Raw genomic sequence first — 25,084 nt, forward strand, 5'->3', positions numbered from 1 at the left:
TTGTCAGCGGCTACAACCTTCAAGTTTGATGGCCTTTCTGCATTCCTGCCCCTCTCCTGTCACCTGCGCTCCGGGGGGGCAACAAATCAAGCCGCTAATGTTTTAGCAACTGAAGGCCGTTGTGAAAGACAAACCGCTGCTACTGAGACATGAAAACGTCCTTTATCTCTTAAACAATCGAACAATTTGGAAGGGAATTCACAGAAGGGTGAGGTCAAGCTGTGAGGCAACGATATTCTTTATCACATGTTAAAGAGCGTCCAATTAGAAGCTTAACAATATGCTCATAACGTTCCTGCAAAGACAGGACATAAGGATAAATCACATTAGAAAACTATTTATAAACTGTACCAATCACTAATGAATTCGTGGGGAGAATAACACACTGCATATAAAAGCAGGATTGGAAAACGAAGACAATCTAACATTAACAACAGATGAAGGGGAGTTAATCTGTACACAATAGTGGACTACAACATGCGCCCCCTGGTGGAAGAATATGAATTGTGCTTTTTTTTTTAACACCAAGCCGAAAGACTAAATATTGACTTTGGACCGACTGTTGGAGACCGTGTGGACCAAAGTCATTATAATTAACTAAAAGTAGCCAAAACTGAAATTGGGAAAACATTTTCGTTAACTGAAATAAATAAAAACGGTAATTAATTGGGGGGAATCTTAGCCAACAGGAACTACAGTGTGCATTTATAAAACTAACTAACATACTGAAATTGTAGATATAATATGTTTTGCTTCCGTGTTTATGAATCCATTTATTAGCCTTTCAAGCAACACCCCCAAACACACACACACTCACAAGCAGTTCCCGGGAGCTATCAGCAAATTACAGCCCTTCAAATCTTTCCTGGTGGCAATTATGCGCTAGCCCATATAAAAAGACACCAGAGTCAGTCGGTTGATCAATAATAATTGAAGAATATTTTGAAAATAGTATCCTCTGTTGCATATTCATTACCCAAAGGATGAATATACAATCACAATATTCTATGTAGCCTAAGCTATAAAAAAATTAACCAAAGTATAAAAGAACAAACTATAATAACTAATAAAAAATAAACTAATTCTAATCAATATTTAACTAATAATAACAAATAAGAACAAGCAAACACACGTGAAAACTATTTAAAACTAGCTGAAGAAACAAAAAGGGGGAAAAAAGGGAACTGTTTTTCAAAATTATCTATACAAAATAAAAATCTGAATATTGTGGTATGCATTTGTATTCAGGCTCCGTTGAAAAATACTTTGTAGAACCACTTTTTAATGCATTCTAGTTCTAACACCTGCGACAGACTGGCGACCTGTCCAGGGTGTACCCCGCCTCTCGCCCGGAACGCAGATAAGCACCTGCAACCCTCCCGACCCCATTAGGGATGAAGGGTGTATAGAAAATGGATGGATGGATGGATAGTTCTAACACTTTCATATTATTATATGGATTTCTGGGTTTGGACTGAATGTGGCTTCCTAGCAGCTTGTTGCACATCACACAGGCAACTCAGCCTGATAAAATGTCTGAAAAGTTGTAGTTCATATTTCAGACTTCTAACCCCTTCCAAGAAAAACACAGACAAGTAGATACTTTTAACATTTTATTGATAAATTATTTGTTTTTAAAAAGACTCATGAAGCATCTTTTCCTTCCGCCTGACTTTGCTCACCTTTACTGAAATCAAACTATGTACAAGGTATTTTCTAAATTTTACCTACTTCATCATCATCATCGTCACATTCAAAACAAGGTTCAAACTGTGCCCTCCGCTGGAGATAAAGAGATGGGATGTAGCACAGAGTTCACAGGAGGTCGGAGAGCAGCGATCTCAGTGGAGGAAGGAAGGTTTACATTCGAACGCACAGGCAGTGGAGCAAAACCAGGAACTTCACAGCCACGATCTACCTCTGAAACGGAGCAAGACGCCACCTCAGCGACAGGAAGGAGGCAACATGCATGTTATTTGGGATTACTTTGAGAATAGTAGAGCAGATTACAAGACTGTTTCAGAAAATGACCAGGAGAGGCTATTGCTTTAATATGGTTTTAACAGCTGCAGGCACAGAACGAAAATAAAATTTTAATAAAAACGGATTTATCTGAAACTTTTCAAGACTAAAACTGGGCAGCAAAGTTGGCACGCATGGGTAAATAATGACAATCATGTTTAAAAGTCAATCATTTTTTGAATTAAAATAACATAATACTATGTCAGAGCGGTTGCAGTCGAGTATGAGTGTGCAACTATCAGTAGCTGGATTTTACTAGCAGCAAAACAATTTTATTTGCATAAAACATGAAGTGCAAATGGGAGGGGGTTGTGTCATTTGGATCTGGCTATAAAAATGAAGACAGAGACTGCTTGTTGCTGACAAAGAAAGGTCCAAAATTGTTCAATTTAACCAGAGTTTTGAACCAAATATCCTTCCAAGCATCTGGAAAAATCCAGATTTAAAGTTTTCTCACTCTTGGTAATCCGCAGGTCTCGGTCAGGGTTTGAACATGTACCAGCTTTGGTCAGACAGCAGGATCAAAAACCTTCCAACCATAAACGACGAGACACATCCCCCAAATACGTTTCTCCAAGCAAACACTCCTCCACACTTTGCTTCTGCACTCAACCTGGCTGCTCTATAATCTGAAGAATATGGAGAGAAAAAAATAAAATAAAATAAAAGAGGAATTTGCACTTTCGGCCACGCCTGGCTTCGCTGAGCTGTTCCCGGTCTAGGCAAAGCTGTTTTCTGGGTAGCTGACTTTGATGGCCCCCCAGTAGCAGGCTCGTATCAGACATATGAGACCCAGCAGGTAAGCGAACGCCCAGGACACGTAGGTGGCGTTGTAACGTCTGGCAAAGTCCCGAGTACCGACCTGTTGGAACACAAGAAAACAACATATTTCATGGCATACTTGCATACACTGCCTTGAAAACATAGAAAAACCTTTTTTTTTTTATTAAAAACCAACAAAATGTGTACATTATTGTTTAGTGCATGAATCTAGAGAGCCACCTTAGCTAGACACTGAAAACACAATCTCTCTCCATTACCTAAATATTTCCCCATCCTTCATTGCAAACTATTTCAAGCTCAGTCAGATACACTGGAAAAAACACAAAATCCTACCAAGTATTTTTGGTCTAGATTCCAATGCAAATATCTTAGTACACTTGAAATAAGGCAAAACTAACTTACAAGTAACTTTTAGGCAAGATATAAGAGTTTGTTTAAACTAATTTCTTAACACTGATATAATAAATTAGTAGTTCTACAGGCAGATTATTTTCATTTGGAACAAAACATTTTTCCTTTATTAGTGGAAGTCAGACATTTTCAGCAATATTAAAGAATTACTGATTTAAAACAAGTTTGTTTAAAAGTTACTTGTAAGTTAGTTCCGTCTTATTTTCAGTGGACTAAGATGTTTGCACTAGAAACTAGACCAAAAGCACTTGGCAAGATGTTGTGTTTTTGCAGTGTAGGATCTGTGAACATTAATGTTAAAGGTCATTTTCCCTCTCAAAACACTGATATCTGTCCTTCTATGGCAACCAACATACAGCTCTGGAAAAAAATAAGAGGCCTCTGCACTGAACCCCATTGAAAATCTCCTGATTATTCCACCAGATGTTGATTTCTGAACTCTCCCCGAGTTAAAACATTAGTATTGTTGTTTCTAAATGAATATGAACTTGTTTTCTTTGCATTATTTGAGGTCTAAAAGCTGTGCATCATTTTTGTTATTTTGACCATTAGTTATTGTCTGCTAATAAATACTAAACTTTTGCTTGAAATTTCAGAGAGATGTTGTCAGTAGTTTATAGAATAAAAGAACAATGTTAAATTTACTCAAACATTTTCCTATAAAGAGTGAAATCTGAGAAACTGATCGTTTTAAATGGCCTCTTAAATTTTTTTCCCCAAGTTGTATATAGAGTGCTTCTAATTATTTTTCTGCTACAAAAATTGCATTTTTATCACTGCATATTACAAGAAAAAACAAAAATGAAAAAGGCAGGACATACTTACTGTTAAACCCACTCCAATGAAAATGCAGATCATTCCTATAGTTATATAAGCACAACAGCGCCTCCTAGGGAGAGCACTGCCAACAGACGATCTGCAGGAAGCAAAGCAGAAAACAGTCAGCAAGGCTGATTAAAAATAAAGAGGTCCATTTTATGTATTAGAAAACTCTTCTGGACAAAGGATTAGAAGAAAAAACGGAAAAATATTTATATTGTTATGTGATTGAACCAAACATCAGCAATGATCATGTGAGGAAAAAGAAAATCCTTTTTACACATGGCGACTGTCACGAGCAGCATACCCAATGCAAACACAAATAAGAGGAGTCAACTGGCATCCTGTTCTTTTCTTGCAACATTATAACTTTGCTTCCCTCCCCTTCTCAGCGCTCACATGCCCCTCATGTGACTGGACTTGAGCATTCTTGAAGGATCGCTGAAATTCAGATTGCTGAGGGGGGCTGATCACCTGACATTTAGCCTTCAACCTGCTTTTAAACCTCGCCACATTACGTCTCTGTCTCCAGTTCCCTGTTCATCGTTCAGCATTCTGCTTTCTTTCTAGGCGCTCTACATAAAAGAATGACTGGAATCCCCCGGCCATTTCCAGCCAAACAATCTGAAAGTAAAATGTGGGAACAGACGGTAAATGACTTAATAACGATGAATGTAACTAGGGAAGTTCAACTTTAAAACGCTGCAGCATCTTAACTTCCACCTTCCTTTTACCATGTTGATTCTTGTAACCGTTTTAATTTTGATCTTTCTTCTTTTTTTTTTGCTCAAACATCTTTCATTTGAGAATATTATTTGTAGAAGAAAAAAAAGATTGGTTACAGCAAATATAAACAGGACAATATTTGTTATTTTTTTTAACTTCCTCTAAACTGATTATATGCTAGACTACATCAAAAGGTCTGATCATTTAGATCAGATTTCTTGCCAGTTTCTGAAAATGTTGCAAAATCTAACAGAAAACCTGATTAAATTAAGAAAATTATTCTTTTTTTTTAAGCTCCTATCAGAACTGATGGAAAAATATCTACTTGGATTTTTCCACATAATTTTATGATTAGTCAGAGTGAAAAACCAACAATATGTTGCAATGAAGCCTGGACTTTTACAAGGGGTGGGGGGTTTGCCTCTACTGGCTCACTTCTTCTTTCAGCAACATTTAGAGGCCCACTGCTGCAGAAATGAGACCAACATGCTTTCCCATCTCTAATTCTCAAAACAGTTCAGCATCTAGACAATTATTAACATTTGTTAAAGTTTGAGTGGCATCTAAGCCAATAAGAAAGTCTTTAAAAAGCATATTTATGCAAGTGACTATATTCAGATCAAACTAGAGTAAAGATTCCTTAAGAGTGGATTTCCTTAAACATTTTATTACTAGCCCCAGCTACCTTTCTAGAAACCTGACATTATGTAAAAAAAAAAATACAGAAAAAATAATACTTCTCCCCCCCAAAAAAGGATGCAGAGTTTTGTTTTTCACAAACAGTCAGACTGCACTGGAGGAGCTCCAAAGCAGTTCCTTATCATTTCTCTCAACAAACACCACTGATTGCTCAAACACCACTTATTCATCTTGTGACCAGCCAACCTTACTACCACCACATGTGAGACCGCCCTTTATAATTCCTGTCACACGTCTAGATTAGCTTCCCCTCCTCTGCAAATCCAGACCTCTAAAGAAACCGACTGCAGCAGGTTTACCCTTTAAGAAAGCGTTTGATTACAGCGTATTCCGAAGAAATGTGGCGCTTAAATTTATGTCTGGGGATTTTATATCTACATAAAGTTTTTCTAACAAAACCAACTCTGTACAAGCAATGAATTGCTAATAATTTTCCTCAACAATTTGGGGCTAAAGAAATATGTTATGTTTGTATTTTTTCTTTAAAAGTTATCATTCAAGTAGAGAGTGAACTAAATGAAGCCAACGTGGCTGCCTTAAAGGCAAAGTGTGTAAGCTAAGACTAAAAAATTATTTTTTAGCTTGTTGTCTGTTTAAATTTTTTTACATCACATGTACACCCTTTAGGAGCTACTATTAAAATGCATTAAACATTAAAAAAAAAAATTGGTTCAGACATGCTCGTGACAACAGCATGCATGTCTGGGTATTGGGAAATATGTTGGGATATATCCTATTGCTCCAGCATGTTAGCAAACAATCAACAGGGTAAAATTAGCAATTGTGACATTTTTGAACATATATTTATGTGCAAAGAATTTTGATCATTCTTCAATCGTTTCTAGAAATATTTGCGAACATGTAAGCATAATTACTTTAGTTGGAACCAATCAGATTATTTGGTCATTTTTAAGAGATTAAAACATTTGCAAAACTAACGTTTGGATATGAGCAAACATATTGGTATTTTTCAGCTTATTAGAAGATATTTGCAAATATCTTGTCAAATAATAATTAAGTTAGCGATGTTTGCTGTTGTTCCCTAATATGTTTACTAATGTTCAAACTTTCACAAGCATGTTAGCAAATATATTAGCATATTTTCCAACATTTTAACACATTAAACATTTGCAAAACATGCGAGTATTAGAAAATATGAATTGTAAAGAAATGTGACCTGATCGTTTCACAACTTCCAGCAGACTCACATTTTTTTGCAGTGTGGACACTTGGCTAGCGTGTTAAATCGAAGCTCCATCCACTGTGGAGACAAAATAAAAACAATTGTTTAATTTGAGCTTTAAAGAATATGCACGCACGTCAACACAGACATGTAAACACACTACAATGCTACTCTTGTTTTAGACACAAATCAGCACACATCTTCCCGAGACTGATTTCAAATGATCCGTTTTGAAGGTTTGCAACTATTTATTGTTAAAGTTAGCACCTCAGATAATTCAGATTTAATTTGTGCAGCTTTGTATTAGTTGAGATTTTATCTGGCCCTGGAAAAGTGTAAAGAAATAAAATCATTAATACAGCCTGGAGCATAATAATGGAACATAATTAACCTGTTATATGCAACGTTAACTTCAAGACATGCGGCCTCAGTGAAAGAATAACATTTATTCAAAAAAATATATTTTCAGTATTGTAAGCAGCAATTTTCAACGGAGGTTGAGAAATTTTTGCATTTACACATCAATCTTATTTCTTTTTTAAATGAATAATTTCTCTGGAAGCCACATGTGCACAGAATGGAATAATCAGCGTAAAGAAATCCACAGACTGAAACATGTTAGGCTGTTGTTAATATGTCCAACGATAAGATCAGGTCTTTTTCAACCTCTTGCTGTGCTGGAGGAGAGCCGTCACTGGGGAGACCAGACATTGGCTGAGATGACCTGGCGTCCTCGCTGCCCTACAGGCCGCAGGTGACAATGTGCAGACGTTAAGAGAGTAACAGCTCTAAGCTTGGAAGATACATCTATGAAATGGTGGCCTTGCATCTGCACATTTTTTGTGACATAAAGTTAATGAAAGTGAGCATAGACTACAGTATTTTTCAGACTATAAGCCGCTACTTTTCCCCCCCACGCTTTGAACCATGCGACTTGTAACACGGTGCGGCTTTTCTGTGTATTTTTCTTCAACCACCAGGGGGCTCTTTAGCAGGAAGCGAATCATTGGAAGTCAAAATTAGAAATCAAAGAAGAAAGTGCTAATTTTCCTTTAGAACAAGCACGTGCTAGTAGCAGGCACGACGGAGAAATTTCTTCAAACTCATATGCAGCTTTTAAGTTGATGGCTATCGATCTGGCAGTACAAGACGGAAATAGAGCCGCTGCACGTAAACGAGACCATATTTCGGCATTGGAGACACAGGGCTGCGTCCTTTTAGTAAATCTAAGAGTTTTATTAAGGACCCAGCCCTCTGCTGCGTCTTTATGGAAAACCAGCGGTGGAGATACCAGCGGCTTATAGCCCGATGCAGCTCATATATGTACATTTCCAGTTTGTTTTTGTTTTTCTTTCACAAAATTTGTACGTGCGGCTTATAGTATGGTGCGCTCTACAGTCCAGAAAATACGGTAAATAAAAGTTGTATGGCAGTAAGAACTAATCTACAAAAATAAAGTTTCGTGTGGCTTCTAGTCGGAGACGTAGAGGACAAATAAAACATTGAGATCACTTGAAAAAGTAAAGTACCCCAAGTTTGCTTTCATAACTATTTTAAAAGTCAGAAGTCTTCCACTGATAAATAAATTGGTTCTACTGTAGACATAAAAAAGCAGAAGCTTTACATGACAAACATTTACCATATTTAAAAGTGACATTTATTTTATTCTGCACAAATGAGATGAAAAACAAATGCACATTTCGAGGCGAAAATATAAAACATAAAAATTGTGAAAGCTTTCAAATCTAGAATTTTGTGAGAGTCCTTCTGGTTTAGTTTCAGTATTCAGGAGTTCACACCAGCCAGTCATTTAATGATTAACTGTAAATAAAGTTCAGTTGTCCAAGTTGGATTTTCCTGACATTTGCAACTTTTAGATAAAACCGTAGTTTGCTGAACTAGATTACAAAGGAATCCAAATGATTTCATTTTATTAACATATTAGGATAGAGAAGGAAACGATAAATACATAGAATTATATATTGTTTATATCATGGATTATTAAGAAAAGCCATCATAAATAAAATAAAAATTAGATGAGGGCTGGCAGCTAAACGAGAAAGGAGTTTAGTTAGCCTGAAACACAATCATTTTCTGATGAAAAACACATGGATCTGTTCAATTTCACATATACACATATCTATAACAAAGATTTCTGAATTTTCTTGCACTTTGAATAGCCTACTCAACATTAAAGTATAATAATAGTTGGGTTTTATCATCTGTATGTCTTACAAATTAAGGAATAACGTGAGTGTTGGTGTCTGGAAAGCTGTAAAATTGCCCATTTCTGAGGTTGCATAAATGTCTCAAACATCAAAGCTAACAGTGAGTTTTACAAAAGATTTAAATATGATGAAGCAAAAGTAAAAGGAATCATCACCTTAATATCAATCTAGGTTTTAAAAAAATCTCAACTTTTCCAGAAATTCTTAAATACTCAATATTAAAAAGGCATTGGAAAAGTTAATAAAGTTCAGAAACTTTGACATTTCTCTATACTGAAATTGAAAAATGAAGTATGATACTTGAATGGACTACACTTTGAAAACCTTGTGGGGAAAGGTTTCTACCTTCTGACCTCAAAGGTCACCAGAAAGAATCCAGCATCCACAGTGAAACAAAGTGGTGGTAGCATCATGATGTGGGTATTCTCTGTTTTAAATGGAGCTAAAGTTTTTGTCAAGCGTAAAGAAAAGCTGAAGATTTAGTCAGATTTTATACATCATCTTCATGTGGAGTGAAATCATTTGCATTTAAACAAAGCCCAAACTTAATTCTCAATAGATGACATAAGATGCCTTTACAATGTGACAGATTTTCAAGATGAAATTATGGGAGAAATTCTAAAAATCTCTTACAAGAGAAGACTGAATGGGATAATTATCCAAAACGTGCTTCAATAAAAGATGTATGACTTTTTTATGTTGCTTATTTTCCTCCAAGCAGATTTATTTTTCAGACAAATTGTTCAGGATATAATCAAAAGTATAAGCCAATGTGCAACGAGGCTGCAAAAATGACTTCTATGCACATGCCAACAGCAGCAGAACAACTTTAACATATCTGCAGCCGACTGGGAGTGTTTGTCCGTGTCTGTGGGTTTTCGTACCAGGAAGGTGTTTCCACAGTGACCACACACCACTCTCATCCCCTCGGGTTGGATGGGCAGCGCCGGCTGGGCGGGCTGCTCTTCGGGGATCACCATCACCGGGCTTAGGTTGATGATGCGTCTGCTGCAAAAAGAAGGAGCAGTTGCAAAAGTTCAGGATTCGAGAATGTTAATAAATAGAAAAATGCCCAAACAAAAAATACGTAATTGAACACCGTTATGTATTTGTGCATAATACTTTTGTTACATGCTCAAGTAAAAGTAAACACTTTAACTTATCAAAATTGTTATAAATGAAATAAATATTGATATTTTGATTAAATATATCACATTTTATGTATTAAGAACTTATTAGTATATTGAATTGTGGGTAAATCTCTGTTACTATCTGCTGCCTCAGGTCTTTGCAACAATCACCAGCAGTTTAAACAAACTATTACAATATAAAAATGCCGATAGCATAATCTCCTTACTCCACACAGGGTTTACTTTCTACATAACAATAAGGTTTCATAGTATATCAGTTCGAACATCTTTTCTTGCAGAAAAATAAAAATTATGCTAACCCTGCTCTTCTTTAAAAAAAATACAATGCCTGTTCCTTAAAGTCTTTGTAATTACAGAAACAAATATAATTTCTCACATATCTACTTTACCAGAAAGTTATTTATTACCAAAATGTTTTTTTTTTTTTCTGTCTGTATTAGACAGTAACAAATAGCAAATTAGGGGAAATTAAATTCGTTACTAACCAGTTTGGTCGAGGACATCCTATCCTCCTGGATGTGTCTTTACAAATAAGCAGGCAGTTACAGGGACACCTCACATACTTCTTCCCTGTAGGGGGGTTCTTGATGGGCTTGGTGAGAACAAACACACAGAAAACGCTTATAAACACACAGATACGGATTATTCTTTAAAACATGAAGGCTGAATTTATCCTGAAGTTTGTTTAAGAAAAATATGATTATTTCCTACATGTCAAAGCAAACCATCAAGTTAGATTTACTGTTTCTTATTTGCTCAGTAACAGACAGTAAAGGAACAGTTTCACTTCATATCAGCATTGTATTGTGATGGTTTTAATTAAACTTTATAGTGACAAATTTACTTTTGCTTCTTTATTTGAGAGCATAAAGAAGCAAGAAGAGAACATAAAGCAAGAAGAGAACATAAAGCAAGAAGAGAACATAAAGACCAAGGAATGCCCAGCCACCAACAGGCCCATGGTGGCTGGGCAGACGATGCACAGGCAGAAGAAACTGTTGTCATGACAACTGCTAGTTATAAATCTGGGCATATGTAAAAAAAAAGAAAAGAAAAATAACATAGTGGCAGCATCATTCAGTGGCGACGGCTTTCTTCAGCACACAGTCCTGCAAGAAAACCAGTTAGAGGAAACAAAAGACTTGAGGCTGTGGTGGCGTTTTCCCTTTACAGAATCACAGCAACTCTTAACATGCAGTCAGAGCTGCAAACGGGATGGCTTACCTCGGTGTGAACATTTATCGTGATAAGACTTTTGATTGATTATTGTTGTGATAAACCCCAATTAATGATGTTTAAAACCATCCTAAAACTCTCCCTATTCCTAGGATTGTTATTTTACTATTTACCAGTTTCTCCTCTGTTTTTTGTTTTTTTTCATTGAGAGTATCAATGAGTTTGAAAATATGATTAAATGTAGTTATTGTGTTCAGTTTAGTGATACAAATAACACTTTATGTGACTGGTGTCCTATAGAGGCATGTTATGTTTTTTTGCCCTGTGTAATGCAGTTGCAGCCACACAGCTACCTAAAAAAGAAGCAATAAATACTTTTTATTGTCACTTTTTTCATTATCACAACAGTAGCACAAAATATCATGACTATCACTTTAGGTCACAATTTCAGCCGGTGTATTTGCACAGCTGTTAGCGTAACGGCACCAAAATCTTTTTTTATAAAGAGTCAACTTTGAGAGGTAAGTAAACATTCCCGCCACACTTTTCAGATTTTCACTCCATCTCTTCCCTCAACTTACCGTTGCTTCGTTGCAGACCGTGCACTTCACGACGTGCTGGTGCAGCTTCCCGTCCAGGTTGATGATGGACTGGCAGACGCGGCAGTTGATGACGGGCACGCCGCCAGCGTCGGGGCTGGCGATGGCTGTGTAAGGAGGAGGTAGTTCGGCTTTCAGAGGAAGAGGAGGACAAGGAGAACACAAACATCCCGGCTGTTAATGGCATGCATCTGACACACACAGCAGCAACAACATCAACCGTCTGACTCCCTATGTCTGGTGAAGGACAAACTCACATTTCAGAGAAGTTTAATAAGAAATTGTGGGTTTTGATGTTAGGAGAACTGAATAGAGGATTGTGGTTATTGTAGCTTTATCTGATGTTTGAACTCATTTATAATTCAACTGTTTGAGAAAATGGCCCTTTAATTTTAGGATGGAAATCTGATCTGATCTGTTCACATCAGATATCAGTTCATTTTAGCTTAGAAAACTTTTCATGTAAACAATTTAATCAATTTTAGTCCAGCACTAAGTAATCCCGTTAATATTAAATTGTGATATTTATCAAATTAAAAGAGCAGAAGCCTTTCTAGAATAAGCTACCACTTTATTTTAAATTTTGTCAAAATGTCAAAAATACACTTTTGATTGTTCAAACGTCTGAAATGAAAGGGGAGAGTCTGCTTTTTTTGTGATTTTTAACCATATTAATTTAAAATAAAGATTTTCGCTGGGTGGTTATAGGAATAAAAAAAAAATATGCCACAGACAGTGTTTTTCATCTTTTGTGACAATTTCCTTTCTACAAATATAAAAATATCAATCCTTGGTTCATTGATTGTCAAAACCAGAGTTGCAGATGAAATCCTTACAGTTCTGATTCCTGTTCCTGTTTCCTGTTGGGGTCTGAAATCTGACTCAGATTTTTGATCGATTCCCTTTTTTGAGGACTAAAACACATTTGCACTTTTCTATTTGCATCCTTATCTTTAACAGGTTTTTAATTTAACAGAAAATGGAGGAATCACAAGATGAATACAATTTATCCACATGAGTGTTTAACTTTTATCTGATGTTTTAATTTAACTAAAGAACAATCATCTAAGTACACAATGCTGGTTGATGCATTTACAGTCAAAAAAGCAGTAACTCTTTGTTTTTTAATCCAAATATTAGACATGATCAAATCAAAATTAAATTGGCTATATTTATCTTCACTCAAAAGTATATACTTGTTTTAGTCTTAATATTCATAAAACAAATTACAGCAGAAACAAATTACAAGTGCAACACCCCAAATCACTCAAACCTCTCTTTTCACCATCTATACATTACTTGTGTCTTTATGCAACACTGTAATTGTGTCCATTTATTGTCCAAAAGAAAAAAAACCTAATTAAAATAAAATAGCATATGCTCATATTTCCTGAGAGGCGTCCCCTGCGTGTTTCATCCTCGTCTTCAGCAGGTAAATGGGTTTGGTTCCGACACTTGGCTCCCAGTCAGTTACAACCCCAGGGACAGGTGGGACTCCCTGCCAACATTTAAATAATCCTGGCTAGAATTACAACTAGAGCAGGCCACAGACGAGACACTAGTTAGTGCAGACACTATCATTTGTAAAATCCCTGCAAGATACTCCAACAGGACCTGCTGTGCAATAATACAGATTTAAAAACTGACTAAGATACAAGATCATTCCTTCTCTTTCCGTCTTGTCTGTCTCAGTTCGGGCCTGATTTTACTTCTACCTCTCCCTCTTGGTATTTTGCACAGATATGGTGCTAATGCATGTCTGAAAGTGAATCCACCCATTATAGATTTCCTCTCTGTGTCCTCTGAGCCAGAAGTAAGACAAGAAGACAACCCACTAGAACCACAGGCAGCATTACCACAACATGCATCCCACATCACCCCGTTTAAAGGCCCCAGCCTTTATTATAGCAAGACTTGAAGTTTGTGGCAAAACAATATAGATAAAACACCTGGCACCCACCAAAACTAAGACTGTAAAAAGATTTTTTTTAAATAATAATAAAAAAATTAAATTATATATATATATAAAATATTGTAAAAACAAGTAGTATATTATGGTCTCGCATTGCTACAAAGGTGTAATTGTGGTTATGCCAATTATTTTAATCTAATTAGCATTTTCAAGTTTCTCTTAAATTAATTTGCAGTATTTTACAGACCGTCTGACTAGAAGACAGATTTTTCCTGGTCAGTGAACATATCACACCCTCTGCCAGCTGCATGACTCTTCAGTATGGAAGTCTTAAATGAGGACAGATAAGTCAAAATAACCAGTTTTTAGTATCACTGAGGCAAAAGGGGCACAGAGATGTAACAAGCTACAGAGAAAATTTGTTTCTTTGGTGGCATGAGAGATGTTTTTTCTAATAGCTACAAAAGAGAGCACGGCTTCAGTGAGTATTTTATTAATTTGCCAATTTGTACTCAAACGTTTTGAGTATAAAATTACTCCATTTTCTAAATAACGTCAATTCATTCCTGCCTAAAGAACATTTTGTTGAACTAGTAAAGGGGCACTCAGACTTCAGCTGGTAACAAGAAGGCTAAACGTGTGACATCAAAGCTGGTAATAAGTAAATTTAAACCCAAAAATTATTCATACACAGCATGTTTTTTTTATTTAGAGCAATCTCCTAGTTTGGTCAGCATGTTTCTTCAGATTCGAAGTAACATTAACATTTTGGAGCGGCTCAGGGAGGATCCCAACTAAAATCTAACTGAGAAGAGCTAAAGATTAGAGTGATTGCAAGAAGACCTTACAACCACAAAGACCAAGAGCTTGTTGATCATAATACTGATGGAAACATCAAAAGCTGTCCAGAAATGATAGAAAAACGTACTGCTTTTTCAATAACTTATTAAGACGTTCATAAATGATATTTAATGTTTATTTTTAAGCAAAATAACTGTAAAAAAAAAAGCCCAAACTTTTTTCTCCTTTGACTTTCCTTTTGGTCAAATGATGTTTATTTTCAAATCCATCAGGAGTAAGTTATTGTTCAGTAGTTTGTATTGCACAAATTATGGAGCAACACTAAAGTCTGATTGTCTTTCCATTCATAGGAGAAATAACAAGCCAATTTTTCTTTGTTTTTTGGCATCTGAACTGACTCATATCAGCTCTATTTCAAAATCTAAAACAATGTCAGATCAGGACTGGATTATCCTTCACTAAACCCGGATTACTAAAGACTCCTTGTGACCTTTGTTACCTTTGTTTTGTTCACATATCATTTATAAGGTTACGAATCATTAATAAAATGTTATTGAGTAAGAAAAAATGTTTTTATTGAAGTCTTAGATTTATTATATTGTGAATAACAAACTGAGAAAATTAAATTGAGCAATAATCTATTTATCTGCTTAGAGCTATCCAGAAGTAAAAAATAATAAAACAAAATTGGATTTATTTCTCATCCTTGTTTGTGCTTTATGGAAAATCATGGGTTGGGTACTTTTGAGTGCCATTATAGAAACGCAGATTCTCCATCAATGAGAAAACAGTATGCAAACCTGTCCTCAAGCGGGTCTGTTTTATGTTTTTTAACATGTCAGTTAAACTGATCAGCCAAACCCAAAGCCTAAACAGTAAACTCCAGTAACAGCACACCGCTTGTATCTAGACTTTAGACCGACTCTGAGGTGTCTGCATGGGAACTGATGCTTGAAAATTATCTGTGATTTAAGTTGTTGCTTTCAGTTCATTAAGTGCTTAAAACAAGCAGATTATCAAAACACAAACAGGGAGACTTCCTTCTGTCCCCTTAAACCAGGGGTGGGCAACTCCAGGCCTGGAGGGCCGACACCCTGCAACTTTTAGATGTATCTCTACTTCAACACACCTGAGTCAAATAATGAGGTCATTAGCAGGACTCTGGAGAACTTGACTGCATTTAGGAGGTGATTCAGCTGTTGGATTCAGGTGTGTTGGACCACAGAGACATCCAAGAGTTGCAGGACACCGGCCCTCGAGGACCAGGATTGCCCACCCCTACCTTAAACCAATTTAAACAAACACAACAAATCTCTTCTCGATTTCTGTTTGAGTACAAAAGGAAAGAAAAAGGAACCAAATTCTGTCATTTTCACGCAATCTCTTAAATGCAGCTGGTTTTTGGTCATCACAGTCCGTAAAATGCCATCACGGTTTAGACGAAAGTAATCCGCCTAACCAATTGGCTGATTATCGGCCAACAAATTTTAGAGTGGAATTAACAGATAATCCGAGCAGCAGAGAGGGCAGAGAAAATAGGCCAAGAAATAATAATAATAATAATTTTAAAAAGCTAACATTCATTTAGGGGTTTACCCAGCCACCCTTGCACAAAGAGACTGTCGCGTCACAGATCCTTAAAGTCTCTATGATTAATCCAATGGTTTAGTATAAATTTGGCAGGATTAGACCACTTTTTCCCTGAACTCCTGAAATTCATCCGGTCACAGATTTCATTCATTTAGTTTCTGTACAGCAAGCTGCATTGTTGCAGGGCACAAAAAGAACAGCGTGTAAACCCTCAGGCCGAGGAAACCAGACAAACGCTAAATGGACTTCTCTGTTATCAGGAAAGCAATCACCGAGACTCTGATCTGAACGAGGGGGTTTTATTTTACGGTTTAAATAAAGCCTCAAGGTAAATCCAACGCCAACAATGCGGAAAAGAATGTGCACATGTACAATCACATTTTACTCAAGTTTTAAAGCTGCTAGCTAAACTTCTCTTTAAGATCCTTCCTACACACTTCAGATGTATTTTGCATCCTACGAAACTCGTTTTTGCGATTCATTTTTGGATGTTTTAGTTCATTATTGTTCGACCAAGATCACAATCAAAATAATAAGATTAAACATTAAAGCGCCCCTAATGACATCACATAAGGCATAAGTCAACTGAATGAGTTCTTGAGTGCTATTCCCGTTGCCTTTTTTGTTTTTAATCATGTTCTTAATCATATTCCAACTTCAAAAAGTGTTTATTTGTGTTCCACAAGTCTGTGGGAAAATGTTTGGCAGCATTTCTTTCTGCATGCTGCCTGGACTTCATAAAAAATGGCACACACAAAAATACCCCCTTCTGAAACACATGGCAACAAGATGCCAATAAATACAAGACCATTTAGTTAAAAAAATGACTGACACCGTCAATGTTGATGCTGATATATTGGCTGTCCCTCACAAATTATTATCATTTTACAGCAAGTTAGAATTAAATCCATACTGTACTAGCAATATTTTGTGCAGAAATGTAATTAGTGGATCACCAGCGATCATGAATTCATCCAGCTTTGAGGCACATTGTTTTATTTAACAGAACTTCATCTCTGAAAATTATTTGATTGATTTCGATTTAAAGATCAATCCCTGTCACAAAGGAGAGAGAACTATCTTTGCTGATGGCTTCTGAGTTTATAGAGCCAAAAATAGTCTGAGTTCTTATTTTTGATGCATTTATTGAAGACATCCAAGTGCTTGAACTGATCATCACCTAACTGAGCCAAACGAGGGGAAATTGGCAGACTGATTGGTGAATCTCTCGCAATCACAAATTGTCTAGTAATCATGAATGATTAGAGGGACCATTTCTAGATTGAGAGGACAGAGAACTCTATGCTGGAGCGCCATTAATCTGTAGAAAATGTGGGTTTTGTAGTCTAGATACATATAATGAGAAGGCGGTTTAAAAAAATCTGACTTTTCAGTATTTGATCTGCTGATCACTGTTCAGAGCTGACCAGAAAAATGTGGTTTGACTTCACTCTTTGGTCATTATACATCATCTTCAAGAGATCTAGTGTATCAAACACTCAGACCACTGAAACTATCTGTTGAATACTGAAACCAATTATCTTACTATTTGCATGTTTTCTTTTCGTGCAGACAAGCAAAAAAGAACAACAAACATCTGCTTTCTTCAAGATAGTAACTCACTCATTTCTTATCATTTTTAAAGGAGACATCTGGGACAAAAGGCTGCTGGCCTGGCTTCATCTGCAGTGCCTCAACTCTCTCCCCGTAAACGCACAACATTGACGCCTACATTCAAAGCTGGATTCACACATTTTCTTCCCATTAGTACCACTGTTGTCATCCTGAAAACACCCCAATGCTCGGGGAGTCGTGATGCAAGCATTTCTGCTCTAAAAAAAGCCCCAAAAAGCCCCGGTCGATGTTGTTGTAGGCCCCTCTCGTCTCTAACCCACTGCTCCAGTTCTCACAGTCCAAGCTCCACCTTTTTGTCAGCTGCCGTCGGATTTCCAGCCGATGCCCTTGCCTCGCTGCGCCTGGCTCTGATTTATTTACGCACAAACCCGATACGCCCTGAAAATGATTCAGCATGCATGCAGGCAGAAATGCAGGGAGCAGAGGGAGAGTGTGGAGGGCCGGGGGGTGGGAGATCCGCAAACTGTGTTTACCTCGGGGACTTGAATCCTGCAGGTACGGGGGAGCCGTGGGGGTCACGTTCTCGGAGTTGGGGGCCGACAGCAGCGGAGAGCGCTCGTCCATGCCGTCGGAGGCCATGTCTGTCGCCGTGACAAATAACGGGAAGCTCCTGGCTGCCGCAGCGAGTCTTCCCACGGCACGGAGAGGAGGTGGCAGGGATTGCAGCCCAGCTGCTGTGGCTTTTGGTGCCGAATTGCTCCGGTCCTGCAGCCGCGGTGACGTCAGCCGGCTGGAGGAGGAGGAGGAGCTCCGCGGTGATCCCCTCCCCTCACCTCTCTCAGCTGTCGCCGGGTCACTGCGCTGGAATGTGGCCTAAAATACGTCCCCGAAACCTGAGTGTTAAAGTTTCCACAAATGATTCAATATAATTTACTAATTTTAGCAAAATGTCAATATGGGCCGTAAATGCCCTGATATCACTCCGATCCTAAAGAGAAAGTTTCATTATTTAGTAAAAGGGAGCGACTTGAACGTTTCAAGTTTTCCAATTGTCACCGCTAGATGTCCCTGTTGGACTACCGATTCCTTTACAGCGCGTTGAAAAACTATTTTGACTTTTTCAACAAAGATTAATGTATTTCATTGAGATTCACTGTGATACTCCAACACAAGTTAGCGCATACCTGTGAAATGGAGGGAGAAATAATACACGGTTTGTTTTCAAACTTTTTCATGGTTTGCATTTGCATGAATGAACCCCCCAGATACCCCTAAATAAAACCCACTGCCACTCCTAGAATTGGAAAATCACTTGATTAGTATGGCAATAGCAGAGCTCAGGTGGGAGAAAGTACAAGTATTTGACATGTACTGCAGATCAGACCTTAGTTTTCTGTTTCTTTTACAAAAAAAAGAGAGAAGCAGAGAAGTGTTGTGTGCATTATTTTTGTTGCAATCACTGTCACTGTCTGTTGGGGTGTTTCTTTACCAGCATCCAGAGGTTGAATTTCCTCACATTCTTTACACAATAATACAAGCTCAGTCAGTTTGGACAGATCTAATGCAACCTCCAGCAGGTTTTATGATGGGTTTTTCCTTTCTTTAGCTCCTTCCATCTTCCCACCAGCTCTGATTAGTCCCTAATGAAGAAACATATTCCTGTAATATGATGCTATCACAATGATTTTCTTCCATACATGCAGTGTGTTGCAATTTTTGTTCGTTTTTGACCACAGTACCTTCTGCTATGTCTAATGAATGTCTTATGGCAGACTGATTGATTGTGAGTAACTGTTCAATTGATCAGAATACAGAAAAACTTTAAAACCACACCAAAGAGATGAAAGTTTAGTTTTTATCCATGTTCTCAGCTTGTTTCGCATCTTCTTGCAGCTCGCAGCATAGCCACTGGCAGTAGTATTTTTGGTTTGGCTTGTGGAGCGATCGACAGAGTGGAACCAGAGGATGTGATGAGCTGCCCAGGTTTCACAGACCAGCAACACCTCAGAGAGCTACTCCAGTCACTAAATGTCCTATAAACCACCAGGATATGTCATCGTCTGATACAAAAAGCAACGAGGAATCGAGTGCAGAGAGCTGAGGATAGCTTTACTGTTTTCTCCTGGATCTGATCCTGCACTCGATGAGCTGAGGTCGACCAGAAATGAGAGCAATAAAACAGTCCAGATGGTTGAATGAGGAAAATTTGATCATATAAACCAAAAAGAAAAGAGGCTTTACTTTAAATTTTACACCAAGTGACCTTAAATATTTATGCCGGTATTAGAGTCATGTTATTTACAGGCCCTCAAAAAAGTGTTGTGACTTGTTGAACTTTTCCACTTTTTATTACACTGCAACCGCCAATTTAAAGTATTTTATTGAGTTATATGATACTTCAACACTGAGAGGAGTGACTGATTGTGAAGTTGTAGGAAAATGACTCGTGTTTTAAAGTCTTTTATTCTTTTCATTTCTATTCAGCTGATAGTAAATATGACTTCATGGGTGAATTTTCTAAATTACCATCCGTGAGAGGGTAATTTAACATTCATGTGGAGAATGTCAGAGATAGAAGTGCAAAAGAGTATGTACCTAAGGCAAGTCATAACAAAGTGCTTATTCTGCACCACTAAAGCTCCTCTGCAGTTTTTTTTTATCTGTTAATTTGTTTTTGCTGTTAAGACTTTTTCTTTTACCCTACAGATGAGTGGTGCTTCACAAACAAACATCCCTTGCTTTCAGAAATAAATGAATAAGTAAATAAAGGCCAAAAAGAAAAAAAGAGGTGGAGAGATACATAATAACCCCTCTAGAGCAAATATCTAGATCCGAGGTGATAGAATCTGATCACAGGACAACTTTTAGAAACACACTCTACACATATGTACCTTTTTGGAAGAATAACAAAGAAGAAAGCCATAAGAAGTTTGATTTAAAGTTTGCTAAAAGCCATAAAGGGGATTCAGCAAACGAGTAGGAAATAGGCGCTCTGGTCAGAAAAGACCAAAATGTAACAGTCAATCTGTGGAGGAAAAGTAGCAAAACACTTAGCCCTGAACACACCTTCATAAGATAAAATATGACGGTGGCAACATCATGCTGTAAAAACTCACTGTATGTATTTGCAGTAAAATAAAGCAAATAGAAGCACACCACACTTTTAAGGCTTTTTGTTTTGTTTTGACAACCATAAATCCTTCTCCTTCCACTGAATTATTGTGCATAACTTTGTGCAGGTCTATGACATAAAATCCAAGGAAGAAGAACTGGAGCTTGTGCTTCACGAATCCTTTTACCAGACCGAGTACATCTGGTACCCGGTGAACATTTGCGGTTGTCAAGAATTGCTTTTGTCTCAACAAGTTTAGAAATACATTACATTTCTGAAAGCTCAATAGAGAGGGTAAGTTTGGATTGACTTGCAAAAACACTATTAAGGTGGTTGTGTTTAGTTTGTTTGGTCTTGGAGCTCTGTTATTCTTCTGCCATGTGCACAGAGACAGACAGCCAGAAATTTAATCCTTTGACATCCTTGTCTGCGTAAGACCCAGTACAGTTATTTTTTTCAAGTGACCATGTTTCTATTTTAGCTACAAAAGAACTTCATAAGGTGTTTGATTTAGTGCATCTCAGGTTTGACAGATTAAGGTAGATAAGCCCTGCCTAAAGCTGCTCCTATTCAGCCTAAGATAGTGTTTTCTGCTTCCTGTTATGTTACCCTGAAATGTTTCCAACAATCTTAGTTGTTTTTGCCAAAATGTATCTCATTCCTCGTTGCTTATGTCAGAGTGTAAATACTGGACAACATCATTCCCTGCTCAAGTAAAACTACTTCATAAAGTTTTTCAGCTTTTTCTGGACATTTTTATTGTTATTATAGTCTTAAAATGTTTGACTTCCTTCTGAAAACTGTAGGTGTGAACAGATTCCTCGTCCTCTGAAACTGGGCCAAACTGTTCCTGTTCAGGACGTATAAAAAGGGCTAATAAATACCAGGAGCATCACTACCTCTACCCCCTCCATGACCAAAGTAAAAGAGTCAGAAAGAGAGAAAAGACAAAGAATGAAATAAAGATTAGCTTTCTATACAAGACCTAATTTATGTAGAACGAAATATGAGACACGAATGAACAATTATAAGTACCAGTATCAGAGAAAGACTTGCCGCACATTTCCACCAGACAGACTTTTGTAGCTGTAAACAAGAAATCACTCAGCCTCTAATTTGAGGTAAGTTTTTCATCATTTCCTCCACAGCGTTTTGGCTCTAGACTGCTGTAATCGAGCCAATGGAAAGCCCTTCAGACTGCATAGTAAAGGCTGGAGTCGACTCATTTTTTCCAACAACTTCAGGCTCCAAAGGAGCGCCGCTGCAAACACACTCACGCTGCTGTTTCCTACAAGGTAAGCTCTTTTACGATCAATACAAATGTTAGCTCTTCTTATAATAGTTGAAATATGTTTTTATTTGCTTGAGTTGTTTGAAGTGGACAGGGTTTTTTTTTTTTTCCTCATCAGTTTCTCTGCCGCTTTTCTGGCTACCACTGAGCTACTAAAGGAAAACGATTTTGACACAACCAGATAGTAATAAAACATGAGAGCAGTTGCTAAAGAGTTTTTGTAGATGTATTACAGGTGTGTCTCAATAAATCGGGATATTGATTTTTATTCTAGTAAATCGATTAAATAACAAAATGTTTAATAGCTAATGAAACCCAAAACATTTTCTGTTGATATGCAAGATCAGTAAAAAATGGATTTTAGATGTAGAAATGTGAACTGAAAAGCATGTGCAGGCACAGTGCGGTTAAAATTTAAGTTGCTTTTCTGTTTTTGCATTTCTGATGCAACAAAATGTTTCAGATCAACAACCAAACTTTAATATCAGTCAAAAATAACCAGAGTAAACAAAGGAATCGCCTTTAAAATGATACAACCCAACCAAAAATGTGAAATCATGAATTACTGATTAGCCACATTGTAGAACAACTGAGTTTCACCTCATTAGCCACACCCGTTTTTTTTTTTTCCTCCTTAAAAAGAGTGAGCTGGCTTTGGACTTGATAAATCACAGTGAGCCAACATCAGCAGGTGATATGGCCCCTAAAATCATCCCTGACTGTGAAAACATTACACTGGACTTCAAGCAATAATGATTCTCTGCCTTTCCACTCTTCCTCCAGACTCTGTAACTTTTATTGTCAATGAAATGTGCAGAAATGCTCACGTCTTTTTTCATCCTTTCCTATTCAATTTCTTAGTAAATAGTAGCAGTAATAACAAAATTATCATCATATCATATTAAAATTTTCTGAGAAACCAAATGTTTTACACAAAATATATCAATCTCTATATAATATATCATATTCACGTTTCATATTAAAATACTGAAGTAAATTAGCTTTTCATTTTTATTTATAGCTATATTCCTGTATATTAGTTGGTTGTGTATTCATATTCCTGTTGCTAATATGGTTTATTTTGTGAAAACAACTTGCCAATAAATTCTAGCTGACCTTCCTGTTAAGCAAAGGGAATAAAAATCTGAATAAAATCCAGTCTTTCTTCAAAATCAAAAACAATGTCATAAAAATTAAAAGATCCCCACAGAAATGAAATGGCTTAATTTGCTTTTTCGTCCAGTTTGGAGATGCTCTGGTGGACAGCCAGCAGGGCCTGGCTCTGCTTCTCCTGCTGCCTCCTGCTGGGTGTCTGCTCCCAACCAGAGGATGGAGGACCAGAAGTGGTACAGGAACAAGAATCAGGAGAACCTGACTTCGAGGATTGGGAAATGGGTTCTGGATCTTCTCTGCTGCATCTCTTCAACGCCTTCCCTGCTGACAGTTCCTTTGTTAAGGTGTTCACAAAAGAACCAGTCAACTGCACGCAGCGCTTCTGGTTGCCACCTTCCTCTCCAGTCTGCTGGGAAACTGTAGCAGAACCGGAGGAGTTTGCCAGGTCCCGTCTGCTTGTTCTGCAGAACAGGGCCGCTCTGCAGGCGGTGTCTGACCAGAGCGGGGTGGAGGAAGCAGGGGTTTCCTACAACCACCAAGCCAGAGAGGAGGTCCAGGGCATCCAGTCAGACCACCAGAAGGTGACGGAGATACTGCAAACCATGGAGAATGTGTTTGTCTCACTGGTGGAGAAAAGGAAAGAGGGGAAGGAGCAGGGCATTCTTACTAGGTGAGAACCAGAAAATCTTCTGATTGTGAGATGTACAACTTTTAATATATATATTTGGCGCATGTATTTGAATATATCGTGGATATTCTATAAGTAAAACAAGATCAAGACTATACTGAATCTTTCTATATAATGAATCTGCTGTCTTTCTGCATGTGAGGTCTCAAGCGCAGTTCCCATGTTCCTGGGTCATAACCTTTGTCCTTTAGCCTTTTGGTGTTTTACTAAGAGCATCTCTTCAAGCACGCATCTGTTCAATCCAGAGCAATAAGTGTATGCTAAGTTTTTCCTCATACAAATTACATTTCCCAGCTTAATTTTAGCTAAATGAGCGACGCTGGGTAATTTGTAATGTGTTTTCATCTGTCTGCAACCAGATGTCCACAACCAGATGTTGAGTCTAGAGCTTAATGAACAAGATTTTCAGAAGGTCTACATCACATGTCTTACAAGGAGAATTTGAGTCATTTCATTGCATTTTCCAAATGACAAACTGGGTAAAATGAAGCTCTGGCTAAAAAAAATAATAAAAGAAAACAGAGAATGAAGAAAAGAAAAATTCTCTTGAATTTGTATGAACTTGGGAATACAAAAGTCTAATCTTCACATTTTATTTTATTTTCCCTCCTGACAGCATAAGAGAGCGTCTTACTAACACAAGGGAGGCAATGGAAGGAAAAGAGCTCCTGGCAAACAACCTGGAGAGCCGCTTTTCTACTTTAGAGGAGACTCTGCTCAACATACACCTTCGACTCAACAAACTCATTCGACAACAATAGCAACCAGAGCCTCCTCAACAAGCATCTGGCACAAGAGTTTAAATTGTGCATGCATAATAAGTTCCGATGCCTACAAAGGAAATCTAAATTGTTAGCAAAAGAACAGAAAAAAGTACAAACCCATAACCCGAACACATGTGGCCGTTCCCGTTTACGACTCCGAATGATCCGTATAGACATTTTACAGTCGTATAAAACACCTTGTAAAACACTTAATATACTGAGGTTGGCATCAGAATAAGTGACTTGTCAAACTTGAAAGGTGGTTTTTGTCTGTTTATATAGATATAAAGGTTACCCAGTACAGCATTGACATGTATTTTAATCTGAAATCTAAACAATAAATCCATTACTAAATAAAAAGTAAGCATTCTGATGTGTAAACATTTAAGAAATATTGAATTATTTAAACTAAAAGATGTTCAAAGTTCTGGCTGGCAAATA

The 25,084-nt window shown here is 37.4% G+C and overlaps 2 protein-coding genes across 2 annotated transcripts; one reads left to right on the forward strand and one right to left on the reverse strand.

The window, feature by feature from the left end:
• Window positions 1–1,600: 1,600 nt before the first annotated feature.
• On the reverse strand, window positions 1,601–18,519 carry pip4p2 (phosphatidylinositol-4,5-bisphosphate 4-phosphatase 2). The gene is made up of 7 exons (XM_044137931.1): window positions 18,209–18,519; window positions 11,780–11,928; window positions 10,508–10,614; window positions 9,756–9,879; window positions 6,669–6,721; window positions 4,042–4,132; window positions 1,601–2,884 (listed from the first exon to the last, which is right to left on the reverse strand). Exons 1-7 carry the CDS (start codon window positions 18,312–18,314, stop codon window positions 2,741–2,743), a joined length of 774 nt encoding a protein of 257 aa, XP_043993866.1. The 5' UTR covers window positions 18,315–18,519; the 3' UTR covers window positions 1,601–2,740.
• Window positions 18,313–24,718, forward strand: si:ch211-57n23.1. The gene is made up of 6 exons (XM_044139262.1): window positions 18,313–18,490; window positions 19,569–19,642; window positions 20,915–20,991; window positions 21,936–22,082; window positions 23,322–23,861; window positions 24,496–24,718. Exons 1-6 carry the CDS (start codon window positions 18,313–18,315, stop codon window positions 24,638–24,640), a joined length of 1,161 nt encoding a protein of 386 aa, XP_043995197.1. The 3' UTR covers window positions 24,641–24,718.
• The last annotated feature ends 366 nt before the right edge of the window (window positions 24,719–25,084 follow it).

Source organism: Gambusia affinis, linkage group LG14 (genome assembly GCF_019740435.1).
Source record: "Gambusia affinis linkage group LG14, SWU_Gaff_1.0, whole genome shotgun sequence".
NCBI classification, from domain to species: Eukaryota; Metazoa; Chordata; class Actinopteri; order Cyprinodontiformes; family Poeciliidae; genus Gambusia; species Gambusia affinis.